Source organism: Poromitra crassiceps, assembly GCF_964638095.1.
Source record: "Poromitra crassiceps genome assembly, chromosome: 6".
NCBI classification, from domain to species: domain Eukaryota; kingdom Metazoa; phylum Chordata; class Actinopteri; order Beryciformes; family Melamphaidae; genus Poromitra; species Poromitra crassiceps.
In genome coordinates, this window is record NC_139627.1 from 52,004,569 (window position 1) to 52,026,829 (window position 22,261).

Here is a 22,261-nt window from a genome sequence, read left to right on the forward strand (position 1 = left end):
ACTATTCACCTTATGTAGAAGCTTGAGAGACTAACAGGAAGTGTAAATACAATCGGAAGTTCCGATTGTATTTACACTTCCTGTGACTCATACACCTAGTCTGACTCATAATGTATGTCAGACTAGTTTGAGCAGGTAAAATAGCAAGCATTTTGAACAGTAAGTCGTGATACGATGGGTCAAGTGGGCTTGGCTATATAAGGTGAATAGCGACAGTTTTCTTTTCACACTTGGAGCAACTGCAATGTATGACACCACACAAAATAAACGAGTAAATAGATGAGACATGAAAGTTTGTTAGTAACTAGGAATTGCAGATAATTTACTAATACATTTAAATTACACAAGATTAATAATGAATATACAAGTACATTCATTTGAAAGAATTCTGACTAAATAAATGGCTAAAAGGGGATTAGGGAATGTCACAAATGATTTGCCCAAGGACACTTAAGGACAGTTGACATTATCATTGTCATTATCTACTCACCCACATGCCAGTGGAAGGTCAGGTGAAGTTTTTTAGTCCACAAAACATTCCTGAAGCCGACACAATTTATTTTCTTTCTTTTATACAGGGGTAGTCTCACTGAGAGCAATGCTCTCTTTTTCAAGAGCGTCCTGTTCACATTCACACACACACACACACACACACACACACACACACACACACACACACACACACACACACCTGGAAGCTGACCAGTACAAGCTGTCCAGTACTGATCTGTTGGCCACTGATCAGCTCCACTGGAGCAGTTGGGGTTAAGGGCCTTGCTCAAGGGCACCACAGTGGTGGTAATTAGGGAGGGGCAAGTGCTGCCTTTTCACTTTCCCCACCCAGATTTATCCTGACGGTCCCGGATATTGAACCGACGACCTTCCGGTCACAAGCTCGCTTCTCTATCCATTGGGCCAACATTGAAGTGGATGTGACCAACTTTCAAACTTTCTCGTAATCCAAGTGTCTGAAAGCCCTGAGATGCCAAGTTGACTTGAAAAAGACGTCCTTTACACAATGTTTTTCGCTGAAATGTTCATAGCTACGTAGCTCCCAGCCGTGTCCACGTTAAAGGAGAATTCCGTTTTTTTACACCCCGGACCTTATTTCCAGCTTAAAATATGTTTTACTCACCCAGATAACTTTGGTATCATTCGGATCCCCATAGAAAATATTCACATCTGAGTAGAGTCCTGGAACAGTCCAAAATTGGCGAAAACGGGACATACAAAGTACACACTGTAACTAACATTTTCTGCAATGTAGCGGTTCATATCCTCATAATATCGTCCATAAACGAATGTGAATCCGTCTATTCTCCTCCGGGCTGCCTCGGTTTCCTCATCCGGGGTCTGTGAATCCAACAGAGGCATTCCTCGTCTGTGGGCATAGGGTTATAGCGTCCACAGGAACATCACCACCAGTCACCATTTGTTCTCGGCCGTGCAGCGGCTTGTTCGTCCCTGGCCTGTTGTTCCTCTCTCGTCGTCGTCCGCTCTTTTCAAGAAATGGCGCCGGTGCGCTGTGACTCCCTGGTAGACAAAGGAGTCAGCAGGAAACTCACGAGACTTCAGCGGGACTTGAGCAAGAGTTGGATTCACAGACCCCGGATGAGGATATTGAGGCTGCTCGGAGGAGAATAGATGGATTCACATTCATTTATGGAAGATATTATGAGGATATGAACCGCTATGTTGCAGAAAATACGTTATTTACAGTGTGTACTACATATGCCCCGTTTTGGCCAGTTCCAGCACTCTACTCGGACCTGAATATCTTCTATGGGGATCCGAATGAAACCAAAAATATCTGGGTGAGTAAAACATATTTTAAGCTGGAAATAAGGTCCGGGGTAAAAAAACAGAATTCTCCTTTAAAGCTCTGAACTAGTGCACAAGCTTGAAGGTGCGTACATGCTGCATGCACTCTTCGTCTGGATCTCAACTGCTCCATTGAATTCCAGGTGTGTAGCAAACACTTTTCACAAAAATCCAGGAAAGAGAAATGAAATTACTCGCGCACCCACGTTGCTCAAGTAGAATCTGCAGGTTCTGGTTGTTGAGGTGATGTGAGAAGAGACGTCCAGCGGTCGTCAACGAACACACCTCGGTTCTTGGCGGTCGGGGATGGAGCCACGGCTATGTTCTTCATGTAGCCACAATGGAAGAACAGGATCTGCAGGGGTCCTAGTGAGAACAAGTGTGGAATAGAGAATAACCAGAATTAAAACTTTATAGGGGTGCAAGGGCCTACCAACAACACTGTGATCATGAACCATAGATCGCAAGAACAAAATAAAATTAAAAATAAAGTGCCTTGAAAAAGAACAACAGTATCTGATCTGTGATAAACCATTGACTGGGGTATAAATATAACAAATTACCATAAATAAGTAATAGTGAATATTTTTCATCAAGTTGAATTTTAGTTGAATACAAAATCAAACTTACGAGGTGTTCTTTGACTGGTTTGCCCACATCCTCCCTCAGGCACATATGAGGCACTTCACCAGGGACTCTTCTGGTATTCTAGTCCAGGCGAGCTCTGCAGCTCTCCCTCTCTGATTCTGAAAGTATTTTCTCTACGGCCGTAGCCTCTGGTGAAAGGGAAAATTAGGATTAGCGACAATAATGTTACTAACACAGAAACACGTTGGCCTCTGACATTGTAAAGCAGTTGCATAGGTTTCTTTTCCTTTATGCCTGTTGAAAACAGGATTAAATATGATATTTTAACACATTGAGTGCCACAGCGCTTCAGTAAAATTGTCTGGAGCCTGTGCCAGATTCACTTCCATTCAGTTGAAAACAGCTATAGAATTTTTTCTATTAGGGCTATATTGACAGGTCTGGACTCTAATGAAACATTGAACACTCCTGCTTCTTCCAAAGAAGAAATTTTGTTTCTAGACAGTTCCATTATGAAATGACAGCCTCTGAAATAAGTGCACTTTCAAGGGTTTTCTGCCGTTTTTTTTTTTACTTTTCAAGATATAGTCACTTTTATGAATACTTTTTGCACTCTAATTTCGAGCACATTCACTGACTCTGGCTGGTGTTTTCTGATGTGGTGGCGTGGTGTAGTTCTGTGCAGCCTGCTCCCCCCACCCCCCTCTCCCCCCCTCCACCTCTGAGCTGCGGGCTCCTCCCCACACGCACAGAGTCTGTTGTCTCACAGACTCCGTTTTTGCCCCTGACGGATCCTAGCGCAACAAGGAAATGCCAAACGCGACTGAACGAAAAGGTTTGGCCGTTCGGCTTCGGGTGCTGGCTTTCTGGCAGGGAATCGTGTGGAGAAACTATATGCAGATAGATAGAAGCAGAAGAGCTCAGTTGTGGGCGCGGATGCAGCCGAGCCAACTGTCCGCTGCAGACAGAGCAATCTATACGGCTCTGGCTGAAGCATGCATCGGTTTCCCCTTTGATCACGTCTTTCCCTGCTTTCTCCTGCACAAAGTAAAGGATCTGAGGTGGGTGGCGCAGCTCCCGTGTCGATGTTTAAGGTGGCGCCGTGTGATCCCTTGAAGGGATTCATGCTCACTGGCTAGGTACGACCTTAAACAGCAGAATTATGGAATAATATGAATTATGATTTTAGGACGTCCACAGACGTCCTTGGCACTCCTCGTTACATTTTTTTAGGACGTCCAGAGACGTCCTTGGCACTCAATGTGTTAATGACCATCATGTTCATTTTAAATGGTATATGCAAGTGTTGTACAATCTAAGACTGCATGCATAGCTTGTAAATGGGCAAAAACAATGGAAATATGAGTAGAAATGGCTAACAGCAACATATTTGTTGTTTTGTCTGTTCCCCCTCAATTGTACTTGGCCAATTTCCCCCTGCTGCCCTGGCAGGACGTAGCACGTGGGAGGATCACGCTATTCCCACCAGATCCCTTTTGCCCTGACCAGAGGAGGCGCTAGTGCAGTGACGAGTACACATACAACTAATCCGTCTTCCCACCCACAGACACAGCCAATCGTGCTTGTATGGACGCCCAACCAAGCCGGAGGTAACACGGGGACTGCGAACCTGCAACCCTCGTGTTCGTAGTCAGGGAATCTACCGCTACACTACCCAGACGCCCAACAGCAACATATTTGTTGTGGACCAGTGTTGTCATTCATGCACAAATTACACCAATGGTCCACAACTTAACTCAAATCAACCCTAAATAAATAACTGTCAAACTAAATGAATGTCTGGAAAACTGTTTCCAGTTTTCAGATGTGTGAGATCATGTCCAAAATAAATCAGCCTTGTTTTTGGTGACTTTCTCCTTTAAAGTCGAGCTGAACCCAAGAATGACTTTTCTTTTCTTTTAGTTCAAATACCTGGGTATGCAGTGCACCTATTTAATAATGTATGCAAAACAAATCACAACAATCTAATTTATTTTTTCTGTTTTTCACACTTTTTCACATCAAAAGTTCGTTTTTCAAGATTTCATTGATAACAGTAATTTACAGTTTGCTGACGTCACCCAGTACTATCAAACTTCTACCCCATTTCAACCAATCATATCACGACATGCAGCTGTCAATCAAATCTTCATTTCTGGATAATTTTCTCTTCCAAATGAAGTCGAAAATGGCGCCTAGTGCCTCTCATCTGGCAGAATTCCTATCCCATAAACTAACTACTAACTTGGCCAATTGTTAGAAACATGAACAAAAAACAAAAACTATAATCTCTAAGAATGCAAAGAAATGTAACTGGCTCGTTAAAACGCGCATTCCAGGGATATCGTATCGTTATAGCAACGATAATGGCGCGCGCATCCGAGAGCTTGGTTGTCAGGGGTTGCACCTCGGAGATTCCAGGCCGACGTGCTGCACTCTCCGCTCGGCAACACGAAGGCAGCTGGCTGCCTGCGGCTCGCTGACATCCACTCCTCCCGTCAAAAGGCTCTTCCCGAGGGGAGCGCCACAACACGACTGAATCCCACTCAATTTGGAGGCGGAACACGCCAGGATTGGCCAAAGCCCAATCCAGTCCCCAGAATTGTCAAATAAAATCATCGACATGATACTATGACCCGCCTCTCAACCTGTCATCTTAGACAAACTATGTTTTCAGTCTGAAACAGACTCATTATGCACGTGACGAACAGGTTCAGTTTGACTTTAAGCTTGAGTATAAATTCCAGTGTGGTCATATTACCTTTGTTGTGCTAGCCTATGGAATTTGTTCGGTCTGTTCCGTCACCTTCTGGAGAGATGTCAGCAACAGGACTCCTGTGTTCCTGAGGATACCAAACGACAACGTAGCAAATCAGCAAAAAAGCACAGTATACCAGGATGCATTGTACAATACAAACTATAACTTGATTACACGAAGTCTACTGTATATGTACAGTAGACTGTATATGTAATTAAAAATAATAATGTAACACAGGTAATCAGTGATGTTGGTGTTAAGGGCAGTTTATAGTACAGTGATTTATGATGCTTGCCACCAACCATGATCATATTAATTAATTCTCTCATCAATGTCCATTGATAGAATATGACCATGGTCAGTGGCGACATCATAAATCACAGTAAATTGCCCTTTACACTGTAGGTCAAGAGAACAGTGGAAAAAACAAAAACAAAAAAACACAGGCTATTTAGTTGAAAGCGGCCAATCCTAAATTCACCTCGGTTTCTTATCTTCTGACTTCTCTAACATGCCTGCTTATCAATGGTTCCCAAACATACAATTTAATAATTATGGCCCATGACATGCTCTTTTACATGGACGACATCAGTACATTATAGAAATGTAGACTTGAGCTAGCTCAACATGCTAGCTAAACTAAACAGGCTAGGTACATTTGCACTGGGGTAATGGCGTTAGCTACTAGGTTACTCAATATTCAAACTAGCAAAACTATCTAACAGAACACTAACTCAAATTAGCGTTAGTCCCAGAGTCTGAACACCATCATCATTTCACTTACTAGTATGGCCTGGCCTTACGCTGCTAGCCGGCGCTCAGTATAGCAACAATCGGCAAACGCAATGTAATACATTGGCTAAGCGGCTAAGGGTTAGCCTACAAACTAAAAGTTCTGCAATATCCTGCAAACAGTTAAAATATAAAGGCATGATCGTGTTGTAACTCACCCAAGGGCTCCAGACTGCAACCATTTCGCCGTATTAACCACTTCTGGACTGTGTGGACAGCTAACGTTACCCATGCCGCGCAAATTCAAACAAACAGTCCTGTCAAAGCGAGTCAAACACACGGACCAGACTTCCGTTGTTACCCTTCAAAATAAAGGCGTAAAATGCTCTGTAGTGTAACTGAATTAAACTTAAAGCGCTCTGAGCCATATTATTACAGACGGTTTTAACTTGCCAACATAAACATTCTACAGTGATGGCTCTGAGGTCTAACAAACCACACCGTTTTACTTAATATGAAGCTACCTAGACAAATTGAATGAGATGGCCTAAAAGGCTTTTCTTTTGAAAACGCGCGGTGTGTCGTGACTCGTGAGTGTGTATCTTTCCATTTGTCATGTTCTCATAACGTGTGTGTATGTGTGTGTGCGTGCGTGTGTTTGCTTGTTTGTCTGGTTTTATTTGTCAACCAAGCTCTTTGGACATGTAATGTTTTTTTTGCATCTTTTGGCATGCTTGGAGATTTATTTTCATTTATTGACAGCTATATTTTTACTGAAAATATTTCCCCCAAAATGGCCAGTCCTACACATAACATAACAGCAGGTTAAATTATATAATTTAATTTTCTTAATAAAACGCTGTTTGTGTTTTTCAATATAATAAATGCTGATGTTTTCTATAATTTAATCTGGTGATAAAATTAGTTTCTCATGTTGTACCCCAAGGCTTGGAGCCTTAGCTGTGAGGCAAATCCATAAACTCAATCCTGCGTGGACAAACACATTTTCCTTCCGTAAAACCGTGTATATCTCAGAAACCCTAAGGCCCACACTAACCAAATTTTGCACCTAGGCGAAACTCACCCACTCCTCAGAAACAAAAAAATTACACCAATCTACCAAAGTTTGGCGATACTACCAACACCTCATTTCCTGTTTTTTAACCATGCATACCACTGGGCCAATCCCTGAAATTTTGCCCAATGACAGATATTCAAGCCAATTTCGGGGCAATTATAGGCTTGACATCATCATACCACTGGGCCAATCCCTGAAATGTGGCCCTTTTATAAAAAAAAGTGTAGTCACCTGTAGGTCAGCAGTTTACCTGGGCAAAAGCACTTGCTCGACTGTGATGTCATCAGCCTCCTAGGTAGCCTACATTTAGGGAGCAGTGATGTCATCAGTGATATGACATACTGATGACATCATCAGTAGTGTCACGATACTGAGTGACATCATTAGGGAGCAATGGCTTCTCAAGCAGGGACATCTCGAACTGTAGCTGGATGTCACAACTGATGATGTCACAATGCATATGATGTCACAATGCATATGATGTCATATACCAATATGCTAATGAAGTCATAGAGACTGATGATGTCATCAATATGTGACATCACCGATGAAATCACTGCTCCCTAATGATGTATGAAGGATCTATGACATCATCAGTAGTCACCTGACCTACAGGTGACAGGTGACTACTGATGATGTCATAGACATGTCATAGAAATTTGGCCCAATGACCGATATGATGGTTGTTTGTCATTAAACATTTGTTTGTTTTGTTTGTTTGAGTTTATTTCATTCATGCTCACAGAGACTGATGATGTCATCAATATGTGACATCACCGATCAAATCACTGCTCCCTAATGATGTATGAATGATCTATGACATCATCAGTAGTCTGAATTGAAGGCAGAATTTACAAAAAATATCTCTAATAAAACCTAAACTCTAAAGCCATAAAAGCCATAAAAAATTCTAAAAATTAAAAGAACAAACAAATACAGCCAAAAAAAAAACATACACGCACACATACACACCCACAAACACACAGACACAGACAGACACACACCCACACACAAAGGGAGAAAGACAAAGCAGACTCTAAAGGACTTTAGCTATCCATTTGACTGTGTGTTATACAGTCTTACAGCTGTGGGCAGAGTTCCTGCTTTCGGCCTGTTTCTTCTGCACTGAAAGTCTGTGATGTTGCCTCTGTTCCGTAGCAGTCTCTGTGTGTTTTCTGCTCTTGTTTGTGGGAGCATGTCATGAAGTGGATGCAGTTCATGTGTCATGTCTCTGACCAGCTGAGTGGCTGCTTGTTCCTTCCTGCTCTGAAGCGACGGGAGTTGTGGCAGTGTGGTAGAGCCTCTGGAGATGATCCTGAGGGCCCTCCATCCATTGATTTCAATGCACCCCTGGTCGGATTGGGCTGAAAATTAGCATGGTGGTGGGTTATGATCCGGGGAAGGTCATGGGCAAGGCATCAAGTCCTGGAACCACCTAGAAAGTCCTGGAAAGTTCTGGAAACCACCTGGAAACCACCTATACGCCCACACTCTAGGTCAGATGTCGTAACCTCTCATTTTACTTTTTAAATACTTTATTAAATTATTCAGTCAGGGGTAACATTTACACGAATATATATTATATATATATATATCTATATATATAGATATATATAGATATATATAGTCTATTAGAGGGTGAGCAGCTGCCAGGTTGTGGGTCTTTTTGTTCTTATGTCCAGTGTTCTTTGTCTTTTCAGTTCTGATATGATTTGTTTATAGACCACTTCACCTGGGATGACAGCTTAGTGGATAACTGTGGCACACCTCGTCTTCCACAATTTTGCTGCGACCACACAAACAATTGTCCAGAAAAAGTCCTGGTGTGGTCCTGGCATTATTCCATTAAAGACACGATACATCACGGCATTATAATTCACAGTAATATTAAAACCAATACTTTCCATTTTCCCCCACACATATGTAGATCTCTCACATTTTAGGAGCAAATACTCTATATATCTTAAATGATAGAAAACATACTGTGCACTTATTCTTCAGCATTTATTATATTTGAAAATCACTCCAAACAGCCAAGGTGATCTCATTCGATTTTTCTAGTTTCATAAGTAAAATGGTATGGTTTGTCTTAGACCTCCCAGGCCAGGCAGAACCATCAGGAGGACCAGGTCTGTCCCCCGGGCCACATAATGCCCAGGTCTGCGTTAAAGTGTTGAATGAATGGACGGATAGACTGACACATGATATTGGGGCAATACAGCTGACCAAAAATCTATATTAATTCAATGTTGTCTTTTCAACATTGAAAAAGCACAAAATTAGACTATCAACATTGATTCAATGTTATTATAGCCTTGAATATTCAACCAACAAAAAATATTATTATGATGGAATTCCAACATTGAATCAATATCATCTTGCTATCTATCCATCCATTTTAATGTAAGATGCAGGATGTCCTGCGCACAATTTTTTTTTATGGCAAAGGCATGACCCGCCCTACTCTGCCTCTGATTGGCTTATACCCTGATATTTTACCCTAAGCTTAACCAATCATCACTCCTCATGGCTAAACCCAGCCATGCCTTCACCATCCTAGATGCCTTCTAAAACAATCCTAAGATGGCAAAGGCATGACCGTCCCTATTCTGCCTCTGATTGGCTTACCCTAACCCTAACAAATCTCCTAATGCCTAAACCTAACCAACCGATCTTCCCGTTTGGAGGCGGATCCAGAGTCAGCTGCTATCTGGGTACATAATGTCTTATACTTTGTGTTTTTTAAATATCAGGTGGCAAGCTCGGGCTTGGGCAGATGGAGCCCCGGAAGTGATACTAAAAGCTGTAGTTCCTCGAATGACCACTTGAGGCTGGCTCCAAAAGGGAATCGTTCCCAATTCGCCCCCATGTTAAAATACCTGACTTTACAACTAGATTAAACATGTTTACAGCCTGATGCAGCTACGGCTCTGTGGGAAACCCTTGATCTTGTGCCGTCTCGTGCGAGCTGCGCAAGAACCCCAAGATGGCGATGGCCACACTCCCAGCTTCAAAACTGGGATGTCCAAAAATCAATGGGTGATGTTACGATGACTTAATTTTTTGAACACTTGCAAGATTTCGGTTTCACTATGGTTGCCCAACTCATAGAAGTTTGATAGTACACAAATCTTCTAAGGATCTTGTATGTGGATTTACTGTTATATATATTTCTTACGAGTTCCCAAATCATATAAGTTTCATTTTCCACAAATTTACTAAGAATATTGTATGTAGATTTACTGTCATATATAGTTCTTGTAAGTGACCAAATTATATAAGTTTCACTTTACACAAATTTACTATGGATCTTATATCTGGTTTGACTGTCATATATATTACTTACATATTACTTACAAGTTTCAGGTAAAACATATACAAATTTAGTAAAATCTTTTCCATATGGGTCTTTTCTATCATCAGCAAAAACAGGTTTATTGATATCATTTTCCGTTCTTTCGTTATCAGCCGGAGAAGATAGCTTGATTTAACAAAAAAGAGCAGTTTTTTTCTAGAAGCTGAGATAATGGCCCTTTTGTGAAATTGAACATTTCAAACACATCACTGACTCTGAAGCAAATTTTCTGATGTAGTCACACCTCAAAAATAATTTCCTTCAATAAAACAGTGAAGGCCAGGGAATTTTGTTTGGCAGAATAATATTTTTAGCTGCAACCAGCAGCGCTGGCCCCTGCGTGCGCTGCTGGTTGCAGCTTCTTGCTGGTCTTTGCTGCTGGTGGGCATCGGATATTCTGGCTTGCGTTTGCCAACCCTGTCCTGCTGCCTGGGTCTGTCTGGGTCAGTGTTGTGTGCTGCTCTGCGTGCCCCCCCCCCCCCCCCGCCCCGCCTCAACTGCACACTCCTCCTTATGGGAGGTGGCTCTCTGCTGAGTTTGCTCTGCACTGTGAAGGGTGCGCGACCATATCTATGTGCGCGACATCCAGCTTTTTTACAGCGTTTCCGCGTGTGTTTGTCACCGGCTCCTATGCTTCCAGTTGAGAATAATAAACAACTCCACGGCTGATCATGCGAATGGGCTGTCGCAGCGGGCATGGAGGAGCTCAATTGTGGGAGCAGATTGGCTGCTGCAGGCACATCTAACGTTAAAACGCTTCATGCATATCGATGCATACGGATGCGATGCGATTTCCGTTTCCCCAACGACTTATTCTCTGTTTTTCTCTGCCTTTCTGTTAACCTGGAGAGCACTGTCGCCACCTAAGGGTTCTGTAAAATAGGTTATAGACCTCCAATAGCTACAATAGTTGTACCAGAGATGTATCAGGGATTGATCCACGTCCCACCGTCAAAAAACGCAATTGACGACAATCGTCGTCTTTGGCACTCTACGTCAGTATTTGAATTGACGACAGCTGTCGTCATTGGCACTCAATGAGTTAAAACGCGCATTCCACGAATATCGTATTTACAGAAATAGTGTAAACGCGCGCGCTTGAGAGCGTGGTAGTCAGGGGTCTCCCCTCGGAGATTTCAGGCGGGCGGGCAGCACCCATGCATCGGATTGTCCGCTCGCTCCGCACGAAGCAAGTGGCTGCCTGGTACTCCGCGGATCCCACTCGCGTAGCACGACAACACGCTGAATCCCACTCGATTTGGGGGTGGAACATGCCATGATTGACCAATGCCAAAGCCAGTCGACAGAATTGTCAAATCAAATCATCGACACGTATATGGTCCGCCTCTCAATTTGTTTTCAGTCTCCGACGCTCGTGCTATTGCATTCGCCTCCGGTTCACTTCGACTTTAACCTAACTAACTTAACTAACTATCCGGTGTGCACAACATTGTCAGACTAAACTCCGGCTGACACCCCAAAAACCTACAATCCGCTACAGAAAAATGTATATTGTTTGTTTATTAACTGGCCCCTGGCCTTCTATCATTTCACTAAAGTGGCCCCCGGGCAAAGCAAGTTGAGTATCCCTGTGTTGCCTTGAAGGCATTTGTTTAATTTTTACTAACTTCTTCTTTAAATAATTATAATAATTTTTTGTTGAAAATGAGAAGTGAATAATTAAAATACTTTACAGTTGAGAACTATTTTGGGAGATCTATTATAGTTTGAAATCGCATTTTATTTTTGTAAAGCATGACATCACTTCCTGTTTTAGTCTCTTCCTGTTGAGCTCCACATGGTCCTGTAGAGAGAAAAAAGAATGCTCTGAACACAATCTGACACAAACCGCTTGCACCCTACATCAGGCATCGTGAAGCAATGTCGTAAGTTCATTTATCGACTTTAAATATGTTGGACATGATATATTTTCAATTATTTAGTCAAAAAGTGACGTTTGTTAAGTTGTTTAGAAACTGTTTACAGTTGTGTATGGCTAATGCTAATGCCAGTGGCCATGTTGAATGCTATCTACAATGCAAGATAACAATGTACAATGTAAAACACCGACACTGAATGTTTTTTGTATTGTTTTTATTTACAGTTTTCACCATACAACGTGTTAATCAAGAAGAGTGACAAGTAAACGGTCAAACTTACTTACGGCTCTGTCTTCATTGACTCTGGTTTAACTGAGTGTTTAGTCAGAGTTTCGACACTCTGCACGAGAACATTACAATCCCTGTTGTAGAGGATCAGTCCCTCTCGGATAAGTCAAACATGGACCATGGACGTCTCCCACCACCGCAGTGCTGTTTCTCACCCCATCTTGATAGCTGCAACAATAGAGTGGCAGGCTATAAGCATGCAGCTACACCTATCTTTGAGCGGGCCAAGCCATATGAATGAGGAGGGAGTACTCGAGCCCATTGCCCACCGGACCCATCATGCCCCCATCTCTGGTTGACATACTTGCTAAGGAGGCCGATAGCGAAGAAAGAGAGGAGGAAGACGAGCAAGGCAAGATGAGACCATTGTGGCTGACTTGAATGATGATGAAGAGGACTAGAACTAAATCTTCCTCTACTAGAGCACTTCTGTTTTGGAAATTGCTCAGAAACAATATGCATTATCTGAATGCCCCAGGTCTCTAGTTTGTGGTTGCAAAGGTTCATGATGCTATGAATATCCTAGAGCAGGAGTTTTCAAAGTGGGATGTAGGCCTCCGTAGGTAGGCTCCAAGCAGTTTCAGGGGAGGCTCAGTCAAATTAGAAAGTGAAAACATATATTAGTTATTAAAAGGAGATCTCATAGAATAGCCTAAATGTGTGTGATTTGGTTATAGAGATAGTTCAGAGATACAGTAGTTTGGGGAATCTGACTTTCCCAGAGTCAGAAGCAGATAAATGCCTTCAGACAGACCTTTTTATGTATTTGGTGTAGTCTGAAGTGTGTCAAACAGCAATATCAGGCTATCGTGGATCGGTTGTTGAGTGTCTGGGGATCAAATAACAAAATCATGATACCATAAGCATCCAGGAGTTGAGTGAGGGGGGCTCCTTTTCCCAAGTTTTGTCTGGGGGGAGGCCCACAGTCTCAGACTTTGAAAACCCCTGTCCTAGAGGTAAGCAAGTTAGTTAGTTTCAAAAAAGTGTCTCACTACAATGAAATGGCTACTCTGGGATCTAAGATCAGACATGAATAGCCTACAATCAGGCTCATTGGATCTGGAAGGGTCCCAGCTGTCCAGTCATACCCAATTTATGAAATCCCCAAACTTGATGGTCATGGCAGTTTTTCCCTTGCCAAAATCTTGCCTAACTTTGAATCATTAGGTATTAACCCCCCTTTGTGACAACCTAGCATGACAAGTTTGGTAACATTTTGATTGATAGCCCTACCTTTGCCCTAGCTCAAAATTTGAGCGCGCCACAGTCTCAGAAAGACAGTCTCGGTGGCATTCCTGCCAGCAATCCCGCAGGTCTCATAGGGGTAATAAAATATAGATTTTTTTTTGTCTAGTTTCTTTTCTTCTTGGGATTATAAAAATCTTTATTTTAGAGGTCCTATGGATGTCCAAAATCCAGACATCCAGAAAATAAAAAACAAAACAAGGGGGGGTGCACGTGGACCCCTCATTCGTGCCCTAGTAATTGTTCACTGCTCCAGTAAATAGCAGCAGCACATTTGGACACAATAATCTCTCTATCTCTCTCTCACACACACACACACGCGCACACACACACACAGACCCACAAGGTGAAAACAATACCAGCCCCGCTGCCACAGCTCATAATTAGCCTAGTATCAAGAAATGCTGAGATGCTGCCTCTAGAGGCCATTCTCCTGCAGGACACGGCTCATATTCTACTGTTTTCTATTGAGATGCTGCCTCTAGAGGCCATTCTCCTGCAGGACACGACTCATATTCTACTGTTTTCTATTGAGATGCTGCCTCTAGAGGCCATTCTCCTGCAGGACACGGCTCATATTCTACCGTTTTCTATTGAGATGCTGCCTCTAGAGGCAGGGCCGATTTTACCAACGGGCTTACCGGGGCTGAAGCCCCGGGGCCCGGGACATCAAGGGGCCCAAAAAAAAAAAAAAAATGTAATTCTTTTTTTTTTACTGACGCCATTCAATTTTTTTTGCAGAGTAATAACATCCACTGTGAGAGGGCTCCCGAATTTATCGTACTTAGGGCCCCCAGATGTACAGGGATGCCCCTGTGTGTGTGTGTGTGTGTGTGTGTGTGTGTGTGTGTGTTGTGATTGGTAAATTGTGATTGGTAAATCACAAGTTCAGACACGTTGATTGACAGGTCTGACATTTAGGTTACCAATCACACGACGGGAGGCGCCCAGGCGCGCCCAGGCTGAAGCCTATTGTCCAATGACTGAGTTCATTAACCTGCTCTCAAACTGCTGCCCGCTTGCTGGAGGTGCCTGGTCCTGGAGTGAGAGAAAAAGAAAGCCTGATACCGGCGCCAGTATGTTTCCAGAAAAGAAAACTGCGACTGAGCGGCAGTCAAAAAAGGAAAAAAAGGGCAGAGAAAGCTAAACCTACAGTTTGTGTTTGTAAGTTAGAATGCTGACAGGAGAGCAGGTGGTGACATGAAAGTTAGTGAGAAAAGGAGAATATACTGAATAATGGCATCACAACAGTATAATCCTAATGTTGATTTAAAATGAGATATTCCTTTAAATACGGCTAAAAAAGGTTAAAAAAAAAACACTAAAAAAAATTCCGGCGGCGCCCAAGGCGGGGGCCCTGCAGAGATGAATAGCCCCAGGGCCCATGAAGTGTAAAATCGGCCCTGTCTAGAGGCCATTCTCCTGCAGGACACGGCTCATATTCTACTGTTTTCTATTGAGATGCTGCCTCTAGAGGCCATTCTCCTGCAGGACACGACTCATATTCTACTGTTTTCTATTGAGATGCTGCCTCTAGAGGCCATTCTCCTGCAGGACACTGCTCATATTCTACTGTTTTCTATTGAGATGCTGCCTCTAGAGGCCATTCTCCTGCAGGACACGGCTCATATTCTACTGTTTTCTATTGAGATGCTGCCTCTCTAGAGGCCATTCTCCTGCAGGACACGGCTCATATTCTACTGTTTTCTATTGAGATGCTGCCTCTAGAGGCCATTCTCCTGCAGGACACGACTCATATTCTACTGTTTTCTATTGTAGTTTTTTATTTGTGTTTCAGATGGGAAGTCAAAGCAGCCAAAAAGGCAGTGGTGCTTATACGTGAATATTGCTTTCCTCATCTTGCTGGCCGGAGTGATTATTCTCCTTCTCTATAAAGGTATTACTGAAATGTTTTCATACATCTGTTGTTGAATCACTGATAGCATGACGAGGCATCATTATTTAGTACCAATCATTCATGGAAAAATGACTCAAATTAATATATTCATATTTGTTGTAGCAATATACTGTTAAAATTCATATTTATACCAGTTTATACAATTTAACTTAAACTTAGCTCTTTTACAATTTGTTTGTTTCTGTCCCAGTTTCCATGCTGGAGTCCTCACTTTCTGCTGCCAGCCAGGAGACAAAGAGCAACATGGGGGCACTGCAGAACAAGGTCTGACTGACACTTTGATGTTTCACTGAGCAGATCTCATATTGGCCAGGCAGTTTCAATTTAGTTCAGTTTAACTTTGTTTGGTTTGGTTTCATTCAGATGAGTAAAGTTCAGTTTAGTGGATTTCAGTTTAGTTCTGTTAGTGTAGTTTCAGTGGCCATCTCTCTATAATACAGGCTGCTGCCCATTTGGGTGCCCTAAGCATAGTTTTTTCATTGTGCCCCGCCCACCCCCCCCCCCCCCCCCCCCCCCCCAAGAAAAATTTGCAAATGCAATCTTGTGTGTGTGTGTGTGTGTATGTGTGTGTGTGTGTGTGTGTGTGTGTGTATGTGTGTGTGTGTGTGTGTGTGTGTGTGTGTGTGTGTATTGGGAAATCTGGTAATAGCAATTTTGTTATGTTTTACTTGAGATGCCTGAATTATTTCATGTTAGAAGCAGAGGCACTTTATTTTGAACCTCCAAGAAGGAAGTATCTGCCATATGCAGGGAAGTAGCTTAACTACGAAAATAGTGTCTTGCAAGATGGACTGAAAAGTCCGCTGTTTATCTCCCTTTCTGCTGCAGCATGTTTAATAAATAAATGTTCAGTTTGAACAACACCCGTTCTGATCATTATAGAGCAAGATGATCGCTTCCACTACACAACACTGTATTTACGTAGGCTACGTTACATATTTGCCTGAATGAGAGGAATCTCGCACTTGTACTGATGTCCAGCATGACTGGTGACCGAGGGAAACGTGTGTTTGTTTACTGCATCGCATGTAATTAACGAGGAGATCCCCCAACTTTATGTTAAGGGGGCACGGTGGCCAGTTCAAAAATGCCAAACTGGCATTGTGGAGAGTTAATTTTAGAAGGGGCATTACCAAACTGTGGGTCATCCACCGCACTGTCTGTTTTCGGGGGAATTTTTGATAAATTCCGGGGCAATTTTTAATCAAATGTTGGCAAATACCTTAGTTGCCCTAGTTCTTCTATGTTGCATGACAGACCAATATTCAATAACTTGTATCCAATCTTATTTATTTTATTATTTTATTTCTAAAAGTAAGCAAAAATACTAGACAGCTTTCATTGAAACAAGCTGAAACAAGATACAACATCTGTTAGGCCTATATCCTTATTTCTCTACTCTTTCCGTTACATGAGCGTAAGGCCTTGGCCACACTGATCCGTGGTGTCTGTCCGTGTGCGTTCATTTCTCTGTTCACTTCCATTCATTTTCAATGACAGCTGTCCGACTGTCCGTGGAGCACTCAGAAGCGTACGTATCCAGAAAATTTGCATACGTTTTGATGGACAGGAAGTTGAAGAGGGATGAACTTTTTCTGGATGGACGTATCGGATGGTCGGATAGTCACTGTCCGTTTAGCCAATCAGAGTCGAGGTCTCGTCTCGAGAGGAGGCGTTCCGAGATTTGTTTAAACTTTTCAAAGAAGATGGCGGTCGAGGCGGCGGACGAGGCTATAAGGGATTCCCCAGCAAAATGAGTAAAATTGTGTGATTTCACTAGGATTTCAGTGACTAGAAGTTAGTCCAAGGGGAGAATGTAGTGCATATACTTCTCTCCAGTTATCTGCACATGATCTACATTATATTATACTCGCGCTGTTCATGTCATTTGCATCGAGTCACATTTCCAAGGAGCTGCACGCAGGCTGCGCAGGCAGGCTCACCGGCCGCGGAGCAGCCCCGGCACTTTCGGCGAGGGGTTTGACGTAGACTCAGTTCTCATGCATCGGACAGACATCTGTCCGTTCAATAATTCTGTCCATTTTCTGACAGATCAGTGTGGCCAAGGCCTAACAGGGGTCACCACAGTTGGCATCAAGAGCTTTTAAGGGCTCACGAGCCAAAAGGTTGAGAATCACTGGTCTAGTTAGCAGACGAATATGACCAAATTAAAATTAGGGTTGCACCGATTGGAAGATTTTGGGTCGATACCAATTTGTTGTTGTTGTTGTTGTTGTTACTTATTCCCCCTTTAGTGACAGGGAAACAACAAAAATCTTCATTATAAACAAATACGCTTAACTGATATCGTCTTTCAGCCCATCACACTATCTTTGGTTGAGCACAAATGCAATCATACAAATTTAATTATGAAACAAAATTCCTTTCAAATAAAAAAAATTCCACATGCCAAAGATTCTTGTTTGACAAATAACTTTCAAAGCCTTTTAGGCTGCTATACAACTACCAACTCAACATTGAATGTCTCAGATTACCAACAGCGCTTAGCAATGGTGGGTTTTTATTTTGAAAATTCCGACCGGAGGTGTTGTGTACAGTAGTTGTCGTCGCTAGTTTGACGCTGCAGCATTAGCGAGCCGAGTGCAGCCAGAACACAGAATGAAATGGAAGAAACCGTTTATGTCTTCCTCCATCACGGACCAACTCCTGTTATGTGTTTATTGACGTGCGTGGATTGTGTTGTTGATATGGAAATGGCCAATTTAATACGCACATTCACCATTATCCCATCATGGAAACCTGTGGATGCATGCTTTATTGATTGACAAATGCCAGCGGCCACGGTGTGAAAAGGAACAGCAGAGAGGGAAAGAGCGTGGTTCAGTTTTAACGTTACTGTGTCTGTCTGTGTTCGCCACCCTGTCTCTGTCGGGGCAGGAGGCATACAGAGTTTCCGGGTGATTCATGTAGCCTACTACTGGTGCGAGGACATGCTTTGCAAACAGTCATTTTAACATACAGAAAGTTGACTCATTATTTTACGAGGGCAAAAAAAAGCCCCCGTCATCCCAATTTCAGATTTTGCCAGATTTGTGAGATTTTTCCCCCGAGCCAAATTTCCGACCCTGCTTCACACAACCCTTCACTATAAAAGTCCAACAGACCTTCACACTGAGGGCGCTTTCACAGCTACCTCGTTTGGTTCGGACTTTCTGACTTTCCAGTTTGATCTGAACCAAAATGACAGGTGTGAAACCTCCCTCGGACCATGGTCCGAGACTAAACAGCCGAACCTTGGTCCAGGGGAAAGAGGTCTTGGTCCAGATCAAACTGCAACGTTGTTTGGTTGGTTTGCAGTGTGAAAGCATTTTTGGGATAGTTTACCTTTCGCACCATATACAGGAAGTTTCATGAAGCTATTGTCAGAGAGGAAGAATGAAAAATGAGCTGCGGTAGCACATGGTGAGGGGAGGAGAGCACATTTTCAATTGAAATATGGCACAACGATGTTATAAAAAGTCAAATGGGAAACATTACAACACTTACGGCGGGGACACACCGGTACGCAGAACTTGCGCGCATGCGCCGCGCAGCGCACCTCCACGCAGAAGTCGCTTAAAGTGTCCACACAGAGAGCGCAGCTCACTTTGTGCGCTCTGCTCGTCCGCTATATATTTTGCCCCAGATCTACTGTCTTCGTTATCATGGGTAGTAAATAATGACATAAATATATAAAGTAATATGTTTGGGATAACTGTTAATGGCTACCTTCGGCGTTATAAAATGCAATTGCATCATATTTAAGTCTGTTCTCCCGTTTTCCCAGTGCGTGCTGTTGTAGAGAGAAGGCGAGAGCTCTCTACTTGTTGCTCCGCACACTGGGGAGGCTCCGCAGGCAACGAGCCCCTAGAAGCCGCTCCCCCTCTCCAACTGCTCTTTCTCTCTTTTCACACTTCCAAAGGGGCAATCAACAACGTAAATAAACATTATTTCACTTTATTATTGGTTTTATTTGACAAATGTCCGGGTCGGAGTTCCTGTCTGCCCTGATCTGATCTGTTCTGCTTGACAGAGTCGCTCACGGTCGCAGACGGCCGCGCAGGAAAATAGAAATCCAGGCTGAGTTGCGCGGCATGATCGTCCGCTGAGCTGCGCACTGCGCGCAATTATACCCGGGCAGAATTCCTCCCCCATAAACTAACATATCTTGGACAATAAGTATGTAACATACAAAATAAAACAACCCGTAATATCTTAATTTGATGTAGAATACAGAGGACATGTAACTGTTTATATTAGTTAAACTTGCATTCCAGTAATATTGTGCTCTAAAGATAACATTAGTGGCTCGAGACTGTTTCGTCCTGAAACCCACTCGCTTTGCGCCAGCGGAACCTATGTGGGATTCGAAATAACGCATCCGAGATAGTAAACGTTATGAATATAGCCCCGTTATAAACAACAAACTAACGCTGGTGATCCGTTTGGAAACAGTGTTACTCGAAATGGTTAAAAGTTATATCAATTTGGTCATTCAGTGGCGTTTTACTGCCATATAACATAACTAACTAGCGGCTAATATTAGACACAGTAGGCATTACCCATGGATGCATTGCTCCTAAAGGGCTCGCACCGCGTGAACTACAGTAATAATCAATGGGGAAAAAAACAAATTTTCACATGAGTGGGGCGCGTGCTAACTCCACCGTGACGTCATGATGTACCAAATATCCCATTCGTTTGAGGGCACAAAAAAAAGCAGTGTTCAACCCATAGAGGGAACTTATGCTGCTGAAAATGATACAAAATTACAATGGTAACAGTTTGGTCTCAAATGTGGAAATTTTGACCAGAATTCTTCACACACCACCCCCAAAGTCATATTGGTTAAAAGCTGAAAAAAAGTGTTTTGGGGGTAAGTTACACTTTAACGTTAGGTAGGCTATTTTCGGAGACGAGGATGAGAGAGTGAGCTATATTAAATATGGAGAGTGGATCTCCATTTGATCCGAGTATCCTCTGTTGAAGCCAATATCATCTGATTTGTTGGGAACCCGATTCTGCGGAGTAGCTCCGTTGAGTTAGCACCTCTGTGAGGTCCCCGCCCCTCTAAACTTTCTTATGTAGAGCTCCTGTTTCTAGATTTGCACACAGTGTGTTGTGTAGTCAATCCTCTCTAGCTCTTGAAGTTCTAATAATTTTTGTCTCACCAAAAGTAACCATGTAGATTCCCACTATGAGGTCAGTTTATCAAAATGACGCCTGCACGGAAATCTAATTTTCGTTGTCGGAGATTGTTCCTAGCAGCCAGACTTCTATGACAAACATTGTCATATGGGGGGGGGGGGTTATTATCCAATGAACTGATCTTTGCAGGTCTGTTGATTAAAAACACGACACGATTTCAGACGGACAAGTCCATCTTTATTGTCACACGATTACAATCAACACATGCACGGAGGGCCACAACACACACATGCTGACGGTGGCCGGTGAAATTTGTCCTCTGCATTTAACCCATCCTGGCTTTGTCCTTTCCTCCGGGGGGCAGGCCAGGAGCAGTGGTCGCTTTTCTCGTACAGCGCCCGGGGACCGACTTCGGATGTTGTCGTCACTGGTCGGATGACGATGACGATCTGATCTTCTGCATGTTTTTAATGGGGGGGGGTTATATACGGAGGAACCCCCCTGGGGGAGCACGGGGAGAACATGCAAACTCCACACAGACAGAAAGGCCCTTACGACAAGATACCCCACCTGGGCAGTAGGCACTGAAGATATGGGGGGGAACACAACCACAGCGCCCGCAGTGTCCCAGGCGAGAATCAAACTCAGGACCTTCTGACTGTGAGGCGACAGCTCTACCACTGAGCCACCGTGCACCGTGCCACCGATTAGCTAATGTTTCCGTAGCATTTGATTAACGTTAATTTAATTCATTTGGGAACAAATCGTTTTTATAACGTTAGCCAGCTGCCTGTCTCTTCTGTATATCCTTATACAACAGCTATGAGGAGAGGAGCTTGCGAACAACATCCCCACTTTCTAGAGATATCCATACTCTCCTCGTGCTTTACCCAAAATAAAACATCCAGTGTCTGTTTGTGATAGACCAGGGGTTCCCAAACTTTTCCGACCAAGTACCACTATACCAAACCAAATTTCCCAGGGACCACCTGCACTGCGTATACCCCCCTCCCCCCCATAAAATAAAATGTGCTGATTTAACCATGCAATAGCAGCAGAAAGGCTAAATAAAAATATAAGGCTACTAGCTGGTTCAAAATGGACACACGGACACTCTCTCTCACACACACACACACACACACACACACACACACACACACACACACACACACACACACACACACACCTGCCAACATTAGGCTGTGAAAAAGAGGACCCCTCGCCAAAATGTAGCCTAACTTTGGAGTGTTATTTAGCTACCTTCCTGACAAGCTAGCATGACATGGTTGGTACAAATCGATTCCTTTAGTCTTCTAGTTTCATATGATACCAGAAACTTCACTCTGGCTTTAAAACTGAGCCTGCTGCAGCCTCTGAAAGTAACTGTTCAAAATTGTGATGTTTCCCAAATATAGCGATATTTCAGAAAATCGGCCCAATCTGGCAACTG

At 43.1% G+C, this 22,261-nt stretch overlaps 1 protein-coding gene across 1 annotated transcript in view; it reads left to right on the forward strand.

The window, feature by feature from the left end:
• The window catches only part of LOC310777969 (complement C1q-like protein 3), a gene marked incomplete at its 3' end in the record, with an annotated part of 39,924 nt that overhangs the window by 7,735 nt on the left and 9,928 nt on the right, over positions 1-22,261 (forward strand). The window contains exons 2-3 of the mRNA XM_083638300.1: positions 15,544-15,642; positions 15,854-15,927. Of these exons, the coding sequence (XP_083494426.1) occupies positions 15,544-15,642; positions 15,854-15,927 (173 nt within the window). The remainder of the gene's footprint in view (positions 1-15,543; positions 15,643-15,853; positions 15,928-22,261) is intronic.